The sequence below is a fragment of the Rattus norvegicus genome, chromosome 1 (genome assembly GCF_036323735.1).
Source record: "Rattus norvegicus strain BN/NHsdMcwi chromosome 1, GRCr8, whole genome shotgun sequence".
NCBI lineage: Eukaryota > Metazoa > Chordata > Mammalia > Rodentia > Muridae > Rattus > Rattus norvegicus.
The window spans coordinates 216867212-216887619 of NC_086019.1; the positions used below are offsets into that span (position 1 = coordinate 216867212).

A 20408-nucleotide genomic window follows, 5' to 3' on the forward strand; every position below is an offset into this window, starting at 1 on the left:
TACCAGCAGTGTCCAGGGAAGGTGGCTGCTCTCAGGCCACTTGAGAGTATTTTATGGGGGCACTGGAGCACTGGGGTCATCTCCTAAGGCAAGTGGTGGGGTTGATAAAGCACGCCCAGTCCCCAGACCACCTCAGGATGCCATTTCTTCTCCATTGGGGAATAACTTTAAGGTATATGTGTCCAGATGTCCCTCAGGACTGAACATGGGTGGCCAAAGTGCAGATGTATTTGTGCATGGAGTCACATTCCTTATTCACATTGGAGCCTCCAGAGCATTCCGTGATAAGGACTTGGGCTCCTCTACACCCGAGGAAGTGTATGTTGTCACATGAGCACACACACACACACACACACACACACACACACACACACAGAGAGAGAGAGAGAGGGGGGGAAGAGAGAGAGAGAGAGAGAAAGAGAGAGAGAGGAAGAGGGAGAGGGAGAGGGAGAGGGAGAGGGAGAGGGAGAGGGAGAGGGAGAGGGAGAGGGAGAGGGAGAGGGAGAGGGAGAAAGAGAGAGCACCGAGTTTAAGGAACTGTCAAGATACACCTAGTTTTCACTCAGTAATCGTTTAATCTCTGGAACTCAGGACAGCTCTCTGTAGCCTGGCTGGGACCCTCCAGTTCTCTGAGGCTGTGGGGAGGACCCGTTTAAGGTCTTGCCGGCAATAACCACACTCACTTGGGTGAGTGTTCCTGTCAACCCAAGGGGATCTGTGGGGACTCGAAGCTGTCCGTGCCCTCTAGCCCTCCAGGACAGATCCCTGCATTCTTGTCCCAACTGGGCTGCCCATCTCCTGACTCAGGCAGGGCAGGGACCCTCTATAAAGCCCAAGGAATTAGAATACTGCTTAGTTATCCAGGGATAGAGAGAGGAGTCCAGCCGGTGCCTGTGGTGGACTCAGAGGCCTCTGGTTGGCAGGACTGGCCTTGGCCTGACTCTGGAAGGAAGCATGTGCTTGTCTTGATTACTCTTAGCTGACAGTGCCCAGGGAGCCATGCCCATGCAAAGCCCCGGGTTGTATTGAGGCTGAGTGATAATGGCAGCCTCTGGCCTCGGGCCTGTATTTCAGCAGCGGGTGAGCTGCTCAGTCCCTCAGCAGCTTCCTGAGACTTGGGATCAAAGCACATGACATGGAGTGAGATGAGGCCTCAGGGTTACCCAGCATGGCCCTCAACCACCACCAAGAAGTGGCCAGACTCTGTTCGTTCAACCCAGCACTCACACCATTGGCCCTGCTTTCTGTTCCAGGCTCCTGCAGGTTAATCAATGGGTGGAGGATGCGGGGCTGGGAGAATGCCCACCCTTCCATCTCTGCCAGGGGCCTCAGCCTCTGAGAAGTTGATGGGTGGTAGAACAGGAGAGCAGAGGGAGGGGTCACCCAGGAGCCTCGGCGACCCAGGCTAGGCTGCTCCAATGTCATCGTAGTCTTCCTCATCATCATCAATGGAGTCTGCTTGGAGGTCAGGCGGTCCTGTGGGGGACAAGAGAATCAGTAGGGGGCACAGTGGCTACCCCTGCCACCATGCCAGGAGACAGAGTGAGAGTGAGCAGACCTGTGTCCATCTCCGACCCCAGCTCCTGAGGCACCGTCTGAAACCGTCCTATCCTTCTGTTTACTGCTGCCTCCAGCCAGAGCCTGGTCTAGTACAGAGCTGAGGGTCCCAGGCTGGTACACGGTGGATGAGTGCATGCTGGCAGCCTGTCCACTACTGATACCTCTCCTGTGTGGCCAGCGAGCAGCCTCTGCTTGAATGCCTCCATTGACGGTAGGCTCACTTCCTCTTACAGAAACTTCCGAATATTTCTCCATCCTACCCACATCCTCTACGTCCCCCACCTCGCCACCCCGGCTACCTGGACATTCAAACTGTTCCACTGGAGGATGCTGGGGTGGTGGCTGGAAGTTCTGGTACCACTCCCCAGACGAGGTACTGGAGCTGTCATCGGCCGAGGCCCCTGCTGGAGACACGAGCTAGTTACTCTCTGCCAGGAGCCAGGCTGTGTGCAAACTACCAGAGGCAGACGCCTTGAAGACTCAGGAGAGCCAAGTCTGAAACTGGACGAATGAGGAAATGAAGGCCCAGAGAGGGGAGGAGACTTGTCCGAGGTCACACAGCCAGCAGCTCAGGGTTTGGATCTGTACCTCTTCTGGGTAGGTTGGACACAGGGTTGGGAGCTTGGAAGGATACACGGTTACCTGAAAACATTGCCTGAGAGCCAGCCAGTTCCAAGTTGGGGGGCTGCTCTGTGAGGGGACTCTTCTCGGAAAACACCTGGGAGTTCCATGGAGGTGGCTTGCTGCTGGGATCATTGCAGTAACCCTCCTCAGAGGATGTGCTGGAGTCACTGTTGTTCCTCGTGTGGTACTGAGAGCCCAGAGAGGGGGCATCCACCACACAGGGTCTGGGGTCAGCAGCTGGGATGTTAGAAACGTGCAACTCTTCAAGTCCTAGGCCAGGAAAAGGGAAGAAAAGCAAGGAGGCAAGAGAGCTTTAACTAGGCTCCCAACGTAACTTACTACGTGTGGGAGTGTTTAGGCCGAGACACTAGTTGAGGGAAGTTGTTGCTAATGCATCCTAAGGTGAGATTAGCCACTGAGCTTGGAGGCAAGGTTGACACCCTGCTTCCCTTCTCCATGACCTCCCCCCCTGGACTCACCTTCCTCCAAGGGTGGCATCCGGAACCTGTTCTGTTGGGCTTCTTCCTCTGTGACCCGGTGCCTCTGGGAATCTGTAGGAAGCAGGGCGGGGTGGAGGGATACAGGCTCCGTCTCCTGTACCAGGAGCCTGGAGGAGGGACACCCCTGACTTGGACAGGGCTCACCTTTCATCTAGATTCTAGGGTATCTCAGGTCTACCAGGAACCAGTGTGGAGACAGGTGATTTCTGGCTAGAAACCTGCTGTCCTGTACCCCAACTCCTGCCGTGTCTCAGATGCTCCCCATAACAGTGTTACTTACTCTAAGCCTTTATGTCCTGGTTGCTGCAGAAATGGACTGGTATTTATCCTGGGATGCACTTATTAGGATTAAGGAGAAGCCACAAGGCCTGGAATATTGGATCCTGTGTCGTTTTAAGGCTCAGGCTCAGGCTTACATTGAGTCTTAAGAATGCGGGGTCAGCTCTTTGAAGCCTGACAGTGAATTTTGAGTTCCAATGTCATTACATTTGGGACACAATATTGCCCCTTTTACACCTGGGCTCAGATGTCCCACAGTATCTGAGTGGTCACCAAACACCCACCCATAGGCCAGAGTGCCTGAGTTAGCCGGGGTGGAGATATAGGCCACTGCCTAGTGTCCGATCTTCCCCTGCCTAGCCCTCAGCCTCCTGGGTGGAGTCTCCCTGTCCCGGCCCTCTTACAGCCAGTAAGCTTGTGCTCTGCGTGGAGGGATGGAAGTGAAGGCTGTCCTTGCTCTGCTGTGTGGATGCGGCAAGGACTCGTTCTGCATCATGCAGATAAAGGCAAGATCCTAGGAGTTCACGGTGGCATCAAAAGATTCTGGGGTCCCCACAACTTTCAGGACTCAGGAGGGTTCCTGACACACATGGCAGAACTCTGCTCCTAACTTGATGGTACAGTAGGTATAAGTGGGGTTCAAGGACATGCTCCAAGTAGATCCACAGAGGTGCAGGACTCTGGCCTAGTCTGACCTCCCAGCATTGCCAGGCCCCTGATGCAAGTGCCATCTTCCCTGGCCCTGTTCCCAGAAGGCAAAACTAGACAAACTGACTAGGAGGTGTGAGCTGGCAGGGCCGTGGAGGGAGCTGTGCAGGCCAGAGTGAGACATGGTTCGGTGATGATGAATGTGTAAGGATTTGCCTGAATTGTGTCTCACCTGGACCTTGGGCATTTGCACAGTCTCAGGCATTTAGGCCTGGTGATGTTTCTGAGGCCTTACCCAGCCAAAGACAGCACAGGAGACACTCCTGTGAAGAGACATGTCTCCAGGGTCAAAGGGTACATTGAAAGTTTTGCTTTAGGACCATTCAGAGGAGCATCAAGGAAGTCATGTAAAAGCCCTGTGGGCACCAGCAGATGCCCTCCTGCAGGTCCCAAACCTCTGAGGCCAGCACAGCACTCACTGTAGAAGGTGGTCAGGGCCACAGGCGGCTGGGAGCTGAAGTCATAATGCTCATAGTCGGATTCAGAACTGGAGTCCGAGTCCTCGGGGACCCGGGGCTTGATGAACAACATAGGAGCTGGGGAGAGAACAGAGGGTTGGGAGACAGAGCACAACCCAGAGATGGGCAGAAGGCTTAAGGGGAAGGGCAGAGAGCCAGTAGCAGGGACAGGGAGCAGAGTAGCAAATGACCAATTTTGTTTCAAAAAATGCAATGAGATTGAACTCAAATTCTTCGGAGGCAAATTATGTATCCTAAAGAGTGAGTCCCCCCAACCCCCGTGTGTGTGTGTGTGTGTGTGTGTGTGTGTGTGTGTGTGTGTGTGTGTGTGTGTGTTTTAGATAAGGGCCTCACTGTGTATCCCTGGCTGGCTGGACCTTTCTATGCCAATAGAATTGGTCTTGAATGCATAGAGATCTGCCTGCCTCTGCCTTTGCCTCTGCCTCTGCCTCTGCCTCTGCCTCTGCCTCTGCCTCTGCCTCTGCCTCTGCCTCTGCCTCTGCCTCTGCCTCTGCCTCTGCCTCTGCCTCTGCCTCTGCCTCTGCCTCTGCCTCTGCCTCTGCCTCTGCCTCTGCCTCTGCCTCTGCCTCTGCCTCTGCCTCTGCCTCTGCCTCTGCCTCTGCCTCTGCCTCTGGCACCCTAGGATTAAAGCCATGTGCTATGGTCACCATGCCCTGCACCACATTTCCACAGGTTCTCTTACTGGGACTTAGAGCTTGCTGAATAGGCTGGACTGCCTGGCCAGGAGCCACAACCATCTGTTCATCTCAGCCTCTCCTGCACTAGGATTATAGCTTCGTGCTACCATGCCCAACTTTTGCATGGATACTGGGGATTGAATTCAGCTCCTCATGTTTGCAAGGCTAGCACTTTAACCAACTGAGCTATCTCTCCAGCCCTAATTCTTTTATTCAGAGAAAATGAAAAAATTAAAAGTTTTTTTTTAAAATAGGGTCTCATGTAGTTCATATTAGCCTCAAACTCAAGATAACCCTGAACTCTGCCTCCAAAGTTCTGGCATTACAGGAGTGCCACGTCATGTCTGGGTTACGTGGTGTTGGACATTGGACCCCAGGGCCTGTATGTATTAAGTACTCTACCAACATAGCCACACCCCAGCCCTTGTTCTGGGAAGGCTCTGTTGGGCATCTGGCTGGGAAGCATCTTGAGAAGTGACATAACAAATCTACTAGCCAGTGAGCAAAGCCAACCTTTCCTCTGAGAACCAACATCTCGAACACTCGGCTTGCATTTGCCCAGAACTCAAGAGCCCAGAGGTGGACAAAACTGAGCAGAAGGTCACTTGTGTGCTAAGCCTAAGGCTGAGAACTGCTCAAGGCAACACAGTCTGTCACAGTCTGGCCTGGGCTCCCCTTTCTTGCTGTCATTTTAGCCTCAGCAGTGGTGACCTTCTAGAGTCTACCCTCCCTGTTCTCCCCCTGCCTTCCCCGTGAGTGACCTCCTACCTTCTTTGGCAATGGTGATAGGGACAGGATGGTAGTTGTTGATCCCTGCTGGATTGGCAGTGGACAGTTGCTGGTGGTTCACTGAAGTAGGGAGGGCTGAGGGAGGGAGGCAGAGAGCCTGTGTATCATTTTTACTGTTTCTGTCTCCCAGCCTTTCAAGTTCCAGGTTCGAGGACACATTTGCTTTACCCACACCCAACACAAACACAGAGTTTGTTTCTCCCAAGAAGCCTCCACTACTGGGCATTTTGGGAAAATCCTTCCCACCACCAGGAGGTTTCCCTAAGCCTGAGCTGGGTGGTCCTTGCAGGACCACGTCTCTTCCACACCTCACGTACTGGGGCATGCCTATGCCTCACAACTGCCGTTTTCTGTCCAGAAGCTCTGGGACCATTATACCTACCATATTGTCCTTTGGCTTTCAAGAGAAGAAAAACTATGAAGATGAGGGAGACAAGAAGGAGAATTCCCAGGACAATGCAGGGAATGAGAAGTGTCAAATTTTGAGAGTCCTTATCCTTCACGCTCACAGGCACAGAAGATTCTGGAAACAGGAAGTTCAATTCAGGCAGGAAAAGAAGCAGATGTGGGCTCCCTTCCCACCTTTCCTTGGCTTTTTAACCCATGAACTGATCCACCTTCCTTTCCACGATTGTCCTCCTCCCTTCTTTTATTCAAATCTTTCCATCTTGGCTTTTAAGTGCCTCATATATGGTAAGTGCTCCGTAATTGTATATTAAATGAGCAATTGACCAAAAGCATTTACTGCCAGAAAATTTCCTCTGCCTACTAGCACACAGCTTGCTCTCCTCCCCAACAGCCCCCCCCAACACACACCCCTACCTCTCCACCCCCGCCTTCAGCACTATCTTTTGTCGGTAGACAGTTATTTAGTACCCCTGTGTGTCAGGCATTATATCCTAGGGTCACAGCATGATGACATTATCTCAGGCCTGAAGGGTCTGCCAAGAGGGAAGATCAACAAATTGGGCCACATGCTTTGGCTGTCTGTGTCTGCTTCCCCAGGGGGAAATACAGCACTCAGCCCTCATTTCCTTCCCTTTTCTTCCTGGCTGCTGACAGGGTGGTTTGGGCTAGGAAGGGAAGGTAGCTTTGGTAGCCAGAGCAGTGTGAGTGGTTGTTGAGAGTGGGGGCTTTGGGGTGTAGACGTCAGGAACCCCTGGGACTAAGTGAAGTGTTAACAGTGGGCCCATATGGTGCTCTAGAGGCTGCCTCTTTCTTTGCAGTTTGGAGTAGGTGCGACTCTTCACCCTGACTCCAAAAGGGGACGTGGGAGCTTCAGGTTCTGCCAGCCTCATTCCACAGCCTGGACAGCTCCCGGTGTCTTATCCCTGCCGATGCTCTTTATCTATAGCCAGGGTCTCTGGCAGGACTCTGGCCCTTCAGTCTCTCTGCCAAGCCCTGTCCTGGACATATTGAGGGTCTGAGGCTGGATTCGAGTGATCCAGGCAGTGGGGATGGGAACCCAGTCAGTGCTTGGCTTCTAAATGGCTCTTAAAGCTCAGACACATTCTAGGCGTTAGAAAACTCCTTGATGAAATGACCCCATAGCAATATTCTCAGAAAGATGTCGTGATCACCATCCCCCAGACTCTGAGGCTCAGAGACGTGATGACACACAGCCAGCACACACAGCCCCAGGAGTCAGTTATGGCATAACTGTTGGCATAACTACACAGATCTGGCAGACAGACCTGACCAGGTCTGGAAATAGAGTTAAAGTTGGAAGCGTTGGACCATAGGGTGGCTTTCACTCTAACCTCTGAACTCCAGCTTGCTCCTCCTCAGTATTAGGTTGCAGAGAGGCTCTGCTCAGTTGATTCAGGAGGCAGAAAGGTTTGAAAATAATGCATGAGGGCAGTAGACCCCAGGCTCTAAACCTTGCTCATACTGACTGGTGGTCTTGGTACCCCACCACCTGGCCACCCAAGTGGTTCCAAAGCATTTGGGACCTTTCTGGCTCAAGGAAGTGTGTGTGTGTGTGTGTGTGTGTGTGTGTGTGTGTGTGTGTTGCTCTCATAGGTCCTATATGGCTGTGGTCCTCTATGGAAGGATGTCCCTTGAGGGGCTAGTTCATTCATAGGATTGGGGGTCCTAGAAAAAAGCCATCAGTCTGTTCCCAGGAAGACAGCCATGTCTGTATGAACCCACATGCACACCTGCACTACTGGGAAAAGCTACACTCACCTATGGTGACCGGAACTCTGGAAGGCACTTCAGAAGTCGACAGATTGGGATGTCTCTGGGAGCCTGTTGGAAGGTACCACACATTCACTTAGTGAGTTTACTGACTACCTACTGTGCACCTAGAAACTGAACAAGACAGACAAGTGCCCTAGAACCATGGGATATTCCCGTTGGGGACATAAGGGTACAGAAACAGCCCAGGTTGCCAGCCGTGGGAGGGTCCCCTGGAAAGCTGGCCGGGCAATACTTCAGTTAAAACGGGGATGGTAGAACCATTTCTTCTGCCTATGTAGGCTGCTGCAGACCCTCTGTCCCTTCTCTACTCAACTTTCAGTTTGTTGTTTGGGACTTCGGGACCTGGGGAGCTTTGTCCTCATTAGCATAATCCACATCCCCTTCTAACTGCTTCCAAGGATATGCAGCTTACATAGCCCATTAGCTCTAGCCTCCATTAGCTGTAGTCTCCAGCTACCTGGAGAAGCATCCTCTATTCTGAGGCCACAGAAGTTGAGGAACTGTCCCAGTCCTGGCTGGTAAACAGCAGGGTTGGAGCTCAGAGTCAGGGGTCTGAACTCCACAGGGAGGTTAACACTGTGTTCCCACTGGGCGGAACCTCAATTTCACACTATTAGCTTCTGCAATTGGAATAATGGCCTCACTGTGTATGACAACACGTCAAGAGTTTGAACAATAATTTATTTTTAGTTTCTTTCACCATGCCAAACATCAGAATTTTAGGTGTTCCTTTCTTTCCTCTCGTCTTCCCTTCTTTCCTTCCTCGAGGTGTTGAGGTTTGAACCCAGTGGTCTTTCACTGAGCTACACTTCCAGACTGCATTTATTTGTCATTGTGGTCTGTAAGACACCAATGCTGTGAATTGTCAGTGTCCTCTGAGAATTGGTGAAGGGCAGGAGAAGCCACCTCCGACAGTGGGTCTAAGGCTAAAGTGAAACAAGCTACGGAGAGCTTGGCAGTGCTCGACATGTGATTTATAGCTCCAGCTGCCGGCTCACGCGTTATTAATATCCGTGTTTCCCAACCTGGCTTTTCCCCGAAATCATCACATTTGGGATAACAAGTTGGCTTCACCTACTGAACCAATTGCAACAGATAGGGAACACCAATTACTTAGCACATAATAGTGACTTCCTTGATAAATACTTAACCCACGAATTTGGGTCTGAGCTGACCATATCGCAGAAAAAAAAAACCCTATCCATTAGTTAATGTCTACCATGCACAGGTAAGTGCAGTGGTCCTTCTTGGATCAGTAAATGGCAGCTGTAGGCAGACGGAATTTGTGGACTAAATCTAGTGGTGGAGGGGCTGGGGAAGGAAAGAATACCTGAGCAGACAACCCTTGCGGCCAGCGACTGGCTGCACAAGTTGGAATTGTTGAACCGCCAGGAGCAGGTGCTGAGGGTGAGCTCCTCCCCTTTACAGGAGTAGTACATTCTGCCTGCCAGGGAGTGTGGCAGCCCCTTGGGCCGGTCCACTTCTGATCCACAACCCAAGGACTGACAGAGCACTTTGGCCTCGGATGGGTACCATTCGCTGTCACACACGGTGCTCCAGACACCCCGGAAGTACACTTCCACTTGCCCTTCGCAGGAGTCAACACCTCCAGTCAGGCGCCAGGACTGGTGCTCTGTGGGCAGGTGATGGATGTCAGGCTAGAACGTTAGGGCAGAGAAGAACCCACACGGTCCTGCGAGTTTTCTCTCCTGCATTTGTGACCCCTTTGTATACCCCACAGACTCTGGCCCACTCTAGATCCCGGCTGCTCGAAACCAAGGCTGTGCACAGGCAGAAGCAGTTGCATCTGGAGGGATGTTAGGATCACTTTACTAACACCCGCCATTGTTGTGGATCTACACAAGAAGCACAGGCCAAACAGAACCCCGTGGTAAACATATTCTGTCCTCCAGGCTCACTGACCTGAGCACACCACTCCTGCATCCTCCTTGTGACCGCAGTACTGGTCTCCTGGCCGCCCCGGGCAGTCCCACAGATAGGCCTCGGTCCCAGAGCAGTTCACTTGGTCACGGTGGATGGGTCCTTGGCCTGGGGTGAAGTGCAAGCCGGCCAGTGCCTTCACTGCCCAGCCACACTTCAGCTGCTTACACACTACGTTTGCATCATCCAGGTCCCACGTGTCATCGCACACTGTTCCCCATTCACCATGCTGCAGCATCTCCACGCGGCCAGCGCAGCGACTGCCACCATCCACTAACCGCACAGCCTGGTTCTCTGGGGGTGGGAAGGTTTTAGATGGTTAGGGGTGGAGGCAGGAAGAGTGGGGCATTGGACTCTGAGGGAGTGGCTGTAACCTGGAGGGTTTTGGAGTCCCTTCTAAACTGAGAACCCAATCAGTGGGCGTGGTTTTAAGATAATGTGGGAGGAACTTGAAATGCAGGAGGAAGGGCTGAAGACCGTGTAGGTGTGGCCTTGGCTACCAAGCCTTAGCCAAAGGCAGCCTCAGAAATGTGGCGAATTACCTACTTGGAGGGAAGGCTGGACACGTCCCATTAAGGAAGGAGGCAGAGAATACACAACAACTAGGTTAGGATAGAGGACCAAAGGGAACTAAGTGGATGCTCAGGAGACCTAGCAGGGGAGGAGTCTGCAGACCACATTCTGAAGCGACACTCAGATCTGGGAATGACCTAATTTGATGAGGGCACCTACATAGAACACTTGAGTTTGCATGACTTGGGAAGCTGGCGGGGTGGAAGTCTGGAAGTTTGGCTGCAATGTTTAAAACCTAAAGTGTAGGGTAGGTAGGGGCAGGCACTTGTACCTGCACAGGTGACCCACACCAGCCGCCTGTCGCTGCTGCACTCGTAGTCCTCCACCTTGCAGAGTTGCCAATTGGCTCCGTGGCATCTCACAGTTGGTGCCCCCGCCCATGTCGTATTCCTGGAGCTGCTAGTGTTCCGGGAAGTGGCTCCTGGTGGACGCTCAGAGGTGGGTGGCGCCAGGTGGGTAAAGTTTCCCAAATCGCCACAGCCCAGTGCGTTGCATGCAGCCTCTGTAGCAGCCCGATTCCAGTGCCCTGCACACACAGGCTCCCAGGACTCTAGAAGAACCTGCACAAATCCACTGCAGCGACTGCTCCCGTTCACCAGGCGAATCCCCAGCTGCTCCTCTGGAAGGGTCAAAAGCGAGTTGAGACTTCATCAGATCTTTGTTCCCACACCAGGGTCAGATGAGACCCCCATACCATGTTTCATGACCTTGGCCAAGACCCCTCCCAGCTCTGGGCCTCAGGCCTTCCTGCTGCTAGGTTACCTCATGGAAGGACCAGGGAACTTCAAGACCTAACCCTAGCATTCAATTGAGGGAAAAGATGAGGCACAAAAATGGCTCCAGAGTGTAGTGAGGCTTAGACCAGAGGCTGGGTCCCACAATCCCCTCTCTGGTGCCCCTGTCTCCATCAGAACCTTTTGTAACAGAAAGGCAAGGTTTTGGCTCAGGGGGCCTGTTGGACCAAAAGTCCCTTTCTTGGTTCCTCAGCTGCACTAAAGGGCACGACATGAGGAGACCTGCAGTTGCAGTGGTAGTGGATGACCTTCCTATAGGAACCTCTCTTAGGTCCCAGTTACCTTTCTATAGGAATGACCTGTCCATTTCTACTCCCCAGAATGCACCCCCCTGCTCCCTCACAGCTGTGCACAGAGTAGGGCCTCAATATACTCATGGAGAGGAAATGAAAGACTGGGCTGGCAGTGCTCATCCCCCACCACAAACTCTAGCTTCCTCTGCACAAATCCCTTTAGTATCTTGTGCGTACAGGAGACTCTCAAATACAGGAGTTCTCACGCCTCAAGGAGAGCCTACTGGTGGGACCCACATCCCTGGACAAAGAGGAAGAAGTAATCTTGAGAGTCAGAGGACTTCTTTGGCACTTGAAAATCCACTGTCCTTGTTACCCCAGACCCAGCCTATTGGTCCCAGAGAGTTGACTGTAGTGCCTGGAACATGGCTTGCTTACCTGGGTCCGAGGACATATTTGGGATGCTGCCATTTCTGTGCTGGTCAGAGGGGGCTGGAGGTGGGAGACCTGAAATGAACCAACCAGGGTGGGTAAGGAAGCTCCAGCATGAGGGCCACAGAAATGCTCTAATGACAGGGGCCTGCTGAGGCTTGTGGGAAAACGTGGTCCTCAGCCTTGGTTCCTTTGCTCCCCTCAGGGTAGAGAAGATTCTCAAACCGAATGGGAACCGCTGAGCTACAGAGTGCTTTCAGACACCGAGGAACTTACTTTGTCTTAGGACCTGTTCCAGGTCTTTGCACACTGCAATCCATTTACTCTCAGCAGCACAGCGTGGCGTATTGTTAGCCATGCCATCATACAGATCAGAAAGGGAGAGCCAAGTGATGCAAATCCATTGCTGGTGCCACACAGGGAGCATCTGTCCCTTCAGAGTCATATCTGCCCACTCTGTCCCAGGGGTTGCCCTCAGCATCGGCCTAGGGCTTTGGCTTTCTGTGACTTCCAGGCTCTGGAAGCCACAACAGAGCTGACAGAGAGGAAGGAGAGGAGAAGCATGTCCCTCTGGCTTCCTCCCTATGTGGTCCCTTGAGCAGACTGTTCCTTATCTGAATACCATAGCTTCTTTCATAGAAAAGCCTCTCCTCGACTGTCTCCCTCTGGGTCTCCCTGATTACTCTCCTGTCTAGGGTCCAGAGAAGTCCCAGGGCATTGCCCTTGTAGACACAGCCCTTCCTCTCTAGGCCTCTCCATGACCCTGACAGGAAGTAATCGGGCCTTTAATCGAAAGTCTTCAGCAACTCCATCCTTTTTTGCTGCCCAGCTTGACCTAGATGGGGCAATGACTCAGAATTCAAAGCACAAACTCCGCAGTGGCTGTAACACTCAGAGCAAGAATTCAGATGTGCACGAGTGAAGATTGCATAATTTGGCAGAATTCTGGTTCCCACAGCAACGAGCCCAATGCTCCGGTGTGGCTTTCAATATTTCTGCATATGCAAGGAGAGGGAGCAGAAGGGAGGGTTGGGTTTGTGGCTGGGATGAGGAGCTGTGTCTGCATGTTAGCTCTTAGCATGTGGTTGACACTGTATCCATCTGGGTGTGTGTGTGTGTGTGTGTGTGTGTGTGTGTGTAAAACCATGTTAGGGATTGGGGGGCTCAGCTCACTTTGGCCTCATCTCATTTTCTTGGTACGGACAACCACTTCCTTGTGTGTAGAGGTGCATATTATTTTCCCTAGACCAGAAAGTCCTAGAGGGCAGATCCCAGGTGGGTCTTCCAGGATGCTCAGCCCAGTGTTTGTTGATTGGCTGACATAATAGAAGTACAGAGTGGAAACTGCCAGCTCCACGCCCCCCCCACCTCGCACCCACCACAAAATCACCAGTTTATTGAAATTAGCTGCACTTGAGAACCGTGAGCTTTGTTTTACAGCCATTGTCACATCATCGGATGCAAAAAAGAACCTGGTTTTTGTGATCTTGAGTTTCTGTGTTACCTCGAGCTCTCCTTCCACCATGATCTCTGTTCACACAAGCCCCACGATGGGGCAAGTGTTACCTTTGTGTCACCAGCACTTTGCCCAGTCAAACAGTTCACATTTCAAATTGGGTTACTTTTTTTCTTCAATAGAGTGTGTTTTGAAAAACCAACCAACCAACCAACAAACATTTGCCTTTCCCAGGAGTCTGCCATTAAGATGCCGGGACCATTTTGTACCATTCAAGAGAAAGCAATGGCAGGTGGAGGAGACGGCTCAGCAGGTAGAGACACTCGCTGCCACGTCTGACGACCTGAGCTCAGGACCCAGGACTCGCAGGGCGGAAGGAGAGAACCAACCTCAATGGGTTGTCCTCTGACCTCACGCGCACCGTCATGGCACAAACACGTGCAAACAAATACATGCAGTTTCTAAAAAGAGAACAATGTTCAATGCATTTTTATAGAACAGCACAAAACTAACCAGAGTCGAAATGTCTGCCCATGGGAAAACTGCTTAGGAAATCTGTGTGCTCATAGCCTGGCACTGGGTGCAGAAGCAGTCCAGAAGAGAAAGAGGCAATAAAGGCACCCTGGAGGCAGAGGCCGGTGGATTTCTTCGAGTTCAAGGCCAACCTGATCAATGCAGCACGTTCTGGGTGTGGGAAAGGAGAAGAGAAAGGAAGGAAAAAGAAACAGAGCCCTGATGACCCAAGGGATGCTCATGTGTATTAAGTAGGAAGGCAAGACACAGAGAAGAAAACAGTGAAGGGAGGGCTTGGTCACATGGTTGTACTTTAGTATACGCGTGTGTGTAAAAGGTGCCTACGAGAACAGAGAGAGCACACTGAAACACAAAGCACCTTCAGATTGCTTGTGCGAAATAGACAACAAGTGTTCCAATCTGCATATTATGATTAAGGAAAGTCCCAGGGCTGGGGATGTGGCTCAGTAGAGTGAGCTCCTAACATGTCCTGGGTTCCATCCCCAATGGGACAGGCAGAGACACCAAGGAGAAGGTTCCAGAGGAAGGTGCCACCAAGGGGACTCTGAACACAGGAAGGACAAAGCACAAAGGAAGCCAGGAGCAGTGTTAGCCCATGGGCCCAGCACCCAAGAGGCTGAGAGGAGAAAATAGAAAATTTCAAGTCAGTCCATGCTACATAGCAGGACTCTTTCTCAGAAAGTAAAATAAAATCTAACCGAACTTGCAGAAGAACCCAGATACTGTGGTGCACATCTGTAATTCCAGCACTTCAGAGGTAGAGGCAGGAGGATTATAAGTTCAGGATCATTCTTAGCTACATAGTCAGACCCAGTTTCAAAACAACAGCAAAGCCCATAGAAAAGTTTGAGGAACTAGGACTCTGGTTTATCTTGTGCCACTGAGGCCCATGGGTTCCTGTAAGCGTCTCAGGAGAGGGATATTAGAGAGGCATAGGGGAGGAGTCTATGAAAGAGAAGCGGAGATCCCACTGGCCATCCCAACATTGGAGCGAATTGAGTAACTGGACTCTTGGGTCTCCTCCCTTGAATAAGCTGTTGTATATGTCAGTTAGGTGCCAGTTACAGTCCAAGGCACCTACGCCCACTGGCTCAACCTGAGATGCTGAGAAAATCATGGGTGTGGAATAAAGTTGAAGGTTTCATGCTGGGGAGGAGGCAGGGTAAGAGTTGGAGCGGGGGCTGTGATATGAGATTGGATTTACAGAAAGAACCTTGTGGGAAGTGTGCCATGTGTCACTGCTGGAAACATGGTTAGAAACACTGGAAAGTGTTTGTAAGCACCCAGGACAGCAGCAAGCCAAGCCAGCAGCTACCTACACTTTTGCTTCTGGGCACTTAACCTGCAGAAGTAGTCTTGAGGGCTCGAGTGGGAGCTCGGAGCCAGAGCCTGCCTGAATTGTGCAAGGCCTTTTGTTGGGTTGAAGGGAGTGGGGGCTAGAGGACAAAAGAAAAGGCGGGGGGACTTCTGGATGCAATTCGCCATGGAAATCGGAGTCTGTAATTGGGACTAGTGGTTGGAGTGTCCTTTCAGCTACTGGGGCAGGTCACCGACCCCCTCTGAGACTCAGGTGACCCCTTTACAAGCTTACCTTAGTCTCACTATGTTATAGGCTTGTGGTAAAGATGAATCAGTATGGCATTTAGTCACCCAGGGCCTGTAATGGGGACAGAGTGCTCCCATATGTGTTGTCATTACAGATAAAAACAGGCTGTTTTTCATCACACTAAAACCAAAGCACACCAAAATACACACACACACACACACACACACACACACACACACACACACACACACTGAAGACAGCTAAATTCTCTGAAAGCCACTGGGGGACTGGCTAGAAACACACAGCACATTAAAAATACTTGTCATAAACTATTTATAAAGGGTTTTTAATGATAGGGTGGGGGTTTGCAATAGAACAGCAAGTGGCTGAAGGCCAGTTCACAGATTTCCATTCTTCCCCAGACCTTGCTAGCCCCTGGCCCGGTTCTAGCTTGTGGAGACCTTCCAGAGACCCCGAAGGGTTCAGGATCAATCTTCTGTCATGCTCACTAATGGCAGCTGGAGCTTTTCTTTGTGGACGGAGCCGAGAGAATGACATAGTTATTTTGGTCGTGAGCTGATAATGGCATCGGTCCCTCCTGTGAAGGTTAATGTTGACCAGATAGAGAAGCATCTAGAAAGTTAGGAAATCAGATAAAGGTACTGGCTTCCAAGGCTTTCAACCTGAGTTTGGTACCTGGGGTCCATATGATGGGAGAGAACAGATGCCTGCAAGTTGTCCTCTGACCATCCCAACCACACACACACAAAATAAATAAAAAAGTAATTAAAGATGGCGATTTTTTTAGGTATGTCTGAGGACATTTCCCAAGAGGATTCACTAAGGGAAGGGACCTAAGGGACCTCTCCTGAATGTGGGTGGCCTCATCCCATCGGCTGGGCACCTGAGATTCTGCATAGAATAGAATGGGAAAGAAGAACAAGCCAGTGAGAGCAACTATATGCTCTCTCTCTCTCTCTCTCTCTCTCTCTCTCTCTCTCTCTCTCTCTCTCTCTCTTCCCTGACCACCATGTGGTGAACGGCTCTGCCCTTCCAAGTGCTCCCTGACATGAAGGATCAACACCCCTGAAACTGTAAGCCCAGACCAATCTCTGCTCCCTTAATTCATCTTCAAATGTGTGTGCCACAGCCACAGAAAGCCTGGCCGGCACAGCCCTGCTCTGTAAGCTACACACGGGCAGCATCCTGATCCTTTTTGCTGGCTGCGTTCACTGGGCAGAGCCTCACCCAAAAGGGATGCTGAGAGGATAGAAAAAGATGGAGCTCAGTCTTTGCCAGTGAGGAAAGATCCTCAGAAAAAGAAAACACATTCTCCTTGGTGAGTTTCTCTCTCTCTGCTTGCTTTGTGTTCTTCTAAAATGTCCAGGTAGTCTACATCAAAATAAAAACGAATTCACCCACCCACTCACTCACTCACTCACCCTCAGATAAGTGTACCGGGTGGCTCACAGCACTGGTAAAATGAGTTTGTGTGCCGGCTATCCAGGCATTCTGCTCACGTGACCCTGTAAATAAAGCTAGAGCAAACCATATGGCCAGGTGAAGCAAAGCCAACTCCCTCCTGGGAAGAAACAGCTCCTACGATTGCAAGATCTGGGTGTTTTCCCTGGAAATGTCAGTATTCTCTAGCGGGAGGCACTGTGGGGATCATCAGGCTAAGCATTGGCAGGTTGGGGATCTCGGTTGGTTCTTGCCATTACCTTGCTGTGTGGCCCCTGTTTTCTCACTGGTATAATGAGTCGATGACCATTTCAATCTTCTCCACCCCTTACATTCTTTGATACTTAGATTAAAATCTAAAACGAGAGAGATCAACTACTGAGCTCTCACTGCGTTTCTTATAGACGTAGCTGTCCTTCCTCTGTTTCGTGTGGAAAATGGACTGGAGACCTCCCAAGAGCTCTCCTGAATGAGCCCCTTATCAGAACTGTGTCACTATCAAGTACACAGACACAGTATTCGGCAAATGGTCTAGGGACCTTGTTACAGCTGGGCAGAAATGAGGGCAAGATTTGAACCTGAGAAATCCAGCTCTTGAAGCTCCTGACTGAACCCACGTACAGGCAGGACAGCTCTTTACACACTTGGCATCCCATTGCAAGGCTAGGCCACTGTCACTGCGTGTGGAGTGCTCACAGCCTGAAGGCCACCAAGTACATAGATCTGTTTTAGTCCTTTGTTTGGACCTATGTTTAGAAGATTGTCCTATCCCACCGATTCACTTCTCCAGCCCAAGAACACAGCTTTTAAAAGCACTGTGATCACCATATTCCACAGCAGAAGATGTTCACTGGCTTGGCATCGTTCATGCTTCCCTGAAGTCTAAGGGTCCCCTTCCCTTTCTGCCAATGAGGCCAGGGAGATGAAAAGGGCAGTTCAGAACCTCTACTGTGGGATCCTCACAGTCCAACAGGCTTTGGGTGTCCCCTGGCCCAACGGAAGACAGGGAGAATAAGTGAGCCAGGTTCTCCTCAGTGCTGAGAAACAAGCCTGTTCCTGCTCGCCAATGTGGACAGCAAGCCCATTAACATTTACTGAACTCAGCTTCATGCTGGGAGCTGGGGCGGTGTGAAGGAGATAAGCGGAAATGGAGTGATACAGAAGCAGCATGGCGTTTCCAGGGCAGCAATTCATCCATGTCTCTTCTGCTCTCAGGACATTCTCTCTCTCTCTCTCTCTCTCTCTCTCTCTCTCTCTCTCTCTCTCTCTCTCTCTCTCTCCATGATTTAGAAAAGGGACTTGGGGAGAGACAAACAGTGATTTAAACCATCACTGACAATTACCACAATTACCAGCTACATGACCTGGCAAAGTCAGTAAGCCTGGCTGGCTATAACCTGGTACTGGGCACAATACACGGTGCCCGCGGATTTGCTTTGGAGGGTGATGTATGGGAAATATTGAGGGCTTGGGACATGGCCACCACTGCTATTACTCTTCACTCCGAGGCTCCGATCTCACTTCTCTAGTGCAACCCCAAGTGGATTTGAGAGTGCAGAGGACGATTAATTATATATTCCGTCCTTGACATCATGTGATTTTGAAGCCTCTCAGCCTTTGTCTCTGCACAAGAACAATCCCACTCTCCCCAAGGCCACATGCCCTCCCCGCCACCTCCCCACCTCCCCACCTCTCCTCTTAATCATCTCAGAGCTGCCTGTCTTGCACAACTTAGCTGCTGGTTTCCCTGACTCTGCAAACATGGCATCCGCTGTTCCTGGAGAGGAGATGTGGGCTCCGGTTGCCATGGTAACAGGAGTTTCTTTATATGAAAAGACTCCCTTTTTGGCCTCCAAACCTGCTCAGCTTGCACCTACTTTGCAGCTACCAGACTGTAAGATGAGAGCTACTTCACAGAGAATAAAGAACACTTGAAATAAAATTCCCAAGGAGCAGGAGGGAGGCTTTGCCTCCCCGCGAGCTCAGCAGCCAGCGTTCCTGGCTGTTCCTTTGTCTTGCACCTTTGCTCTTCACTAAGGATTCAGTCGACAGAGGTTAGAGAAAAGTCCAGGTCTCCTCCTAGCGTCTCACTGGGAGATCTTAGATGAGTCTTGGTATCTGGTTGGGGGAAAACCATCTGTCCTAGCAGATGTTGCAAAGCAGAAGGAATATCAGATTGGAATTAAATATGAGAGGATTTGAAACAAGCCTTGGGGCTAGAGCTGTATCTGTGCAAAGCGAGGACATGACCACTCCAAGGTATGACTGAGGGAAGGTTCTTGCTGTCGATATGAGGCAGAGCATTCGGGAAAGTATTAGACTAAGCATGGCCAGTAGACTCTACCAGACCACGAGAGGAGGGGCAGGAGAGAGTGAGAGAGGAAGAGAAGAAAGAGCAAAAGGAGAGAGGGCCGAGACAGAGGACCAGGAGCCCAGAGAGCCAGGAGAGCACATGGCCACTGTAGCAGGGTTAAATAGGAATGAGAAGTCCATGACTGGGAGAGGCTTAGGGCAGGGGGCAGGGTGAGAAGAGCTGAGAGGAGGCAGGTTGCCAGCAAGGACTCCATAATAGGTACTTGCAGTGCTGGGAGAGCCTGGAGGTCACTCTGGTATGCTAATAGTACCTGAATTAGCCATTTGTCCCCAGTTTCTTTCAGACCTGACAGTAGCTCAGTTGGGAGAGTCCTTGCCTGGTATTCATAGCACCCGGGGAGGTTCCATCCCCACCATCGCACAAACAGATGTGGTGGTGCACACCTGTATACTTAGCACTCAGCGGGTAGGGGGAAGAGGATGACAAGCTCAAGGTCATACTCAGCTACTTCTTGAGTTAGAGACCAGCTTAGGTTACATGAGGCCCTGTCTCAAAACAGCATTTATTTTAACATGCTCAGTTTTCCCTTCCGGTGGAGTGACCTCAGGCAAGTCTCTTCACGTGCTGTTCCTCATGGGTATAAAAAACGTCACAGGACTGATGCATGATCACAAGAAGAACCCATTCAAGGTACTGACTCTGAGCGCCTGATGTGATAGATACATATGCGCAGATATGTCTAGTGGGTGGGGAAGGCAGATTGTACCCTAAATATACAGGATGTCCCTATATTTATCATAGAAAGAGCACAGAAAAGGGCTGGTGATGAGTCCTTGCAAAAACTCAAGATGTTGGAAATCATATCTTCGAGTGTGTGTGTGTGTGTGTGTGTGTGTGTGTGTGTGTCCCTATGGGGTGTTTCCATGTGATGCATGCAAGGGATGCTCACTGTGAACACAAGACAGGGAGAAGCAATATGACAGCCTCCCTGTAGTGTGTAGTCGTAGTGTGTTGTATACAGACTAGATTGAAGTAGTCCACTAGCACATCTTCAGAACACAGGGTGAATGTTTAGAACAGCATGTCCCATGACACATCATACATACTGTCTATACCACGAGCACTCTTTTTTTTTTTTAAAATAAATGTGAACCTGTTACTCAGCTTCTTGTTTTTGTTTCTTAAGATTTATTTATTTTATGTTATCTTCAGACACACCAGAAGATGGCATGAAATCCCATTACAGATGGTTCTGAGCCACCATGTGGTTGCTGGGAATTGAAGTCAGGACCTCTGGAAGAGCAGT

The 20408-nt window shown here is 50.9% G+C and overlaps 1 protein-coding gene across 10 annotated transcripts in view; it reads right to left on the reverse strand.

Moving 5' to 3' along the window:
- Nucleotides 1–555: 555 nt before the first annotated feature.
- Nucleotides 556–20408, reverse strand: part of Cd6 (Cd6 molecule) — a 38876-nt gene continuing 19023 nt past the window's right edge. The window contains exons 2-13 of one of the 10 annotated variants that reach the window (XM_006231021.5): nt 11798–11866; nt 10604–10951; nt 9742–10053; nt 9149–9451; nt 7804–7866; nt 5999–6139; nt 5596–5691; nt 4091–4207; nt 2664–2735; nt 2203–2454; nt 1860–1961; nt 556–1476 (exon numbers count right to left, since the gene is read on the reverse strand). In XM_006231021.5, the coding sequence (XP_006231083.1) occupies nt 1406–1476; nt 1860–1961; nt 2203–2454; nt 2664–2735; nt 4091–4207; nt 5596–5691; nt 5999–6139; nt 7804–7866; nt 9149–9451; nt 9742–10053; nt 10604–10951; nt 11798–11866 (1946 nt within the window). In that variant the 3' untranslated portion in view covers nt 556–1405. Of the gene's footprint in view, nt 1477–1859; nt 1965–2202; nt 2455–2663; nt 2736–4090; nt 4208–5595; nt 5692–5998; nt 6140–7803; nt 7867–9148; nt 9452–9741; nt 10150–10603; nt 10952–11797; nt 11867–20408 lie in introns of those variants that run through there. The other 9 variants (NM_175577.3, XM_008760218.4, XM_017588836.3 and 6 more) reach the window with 9 other exon arrangements.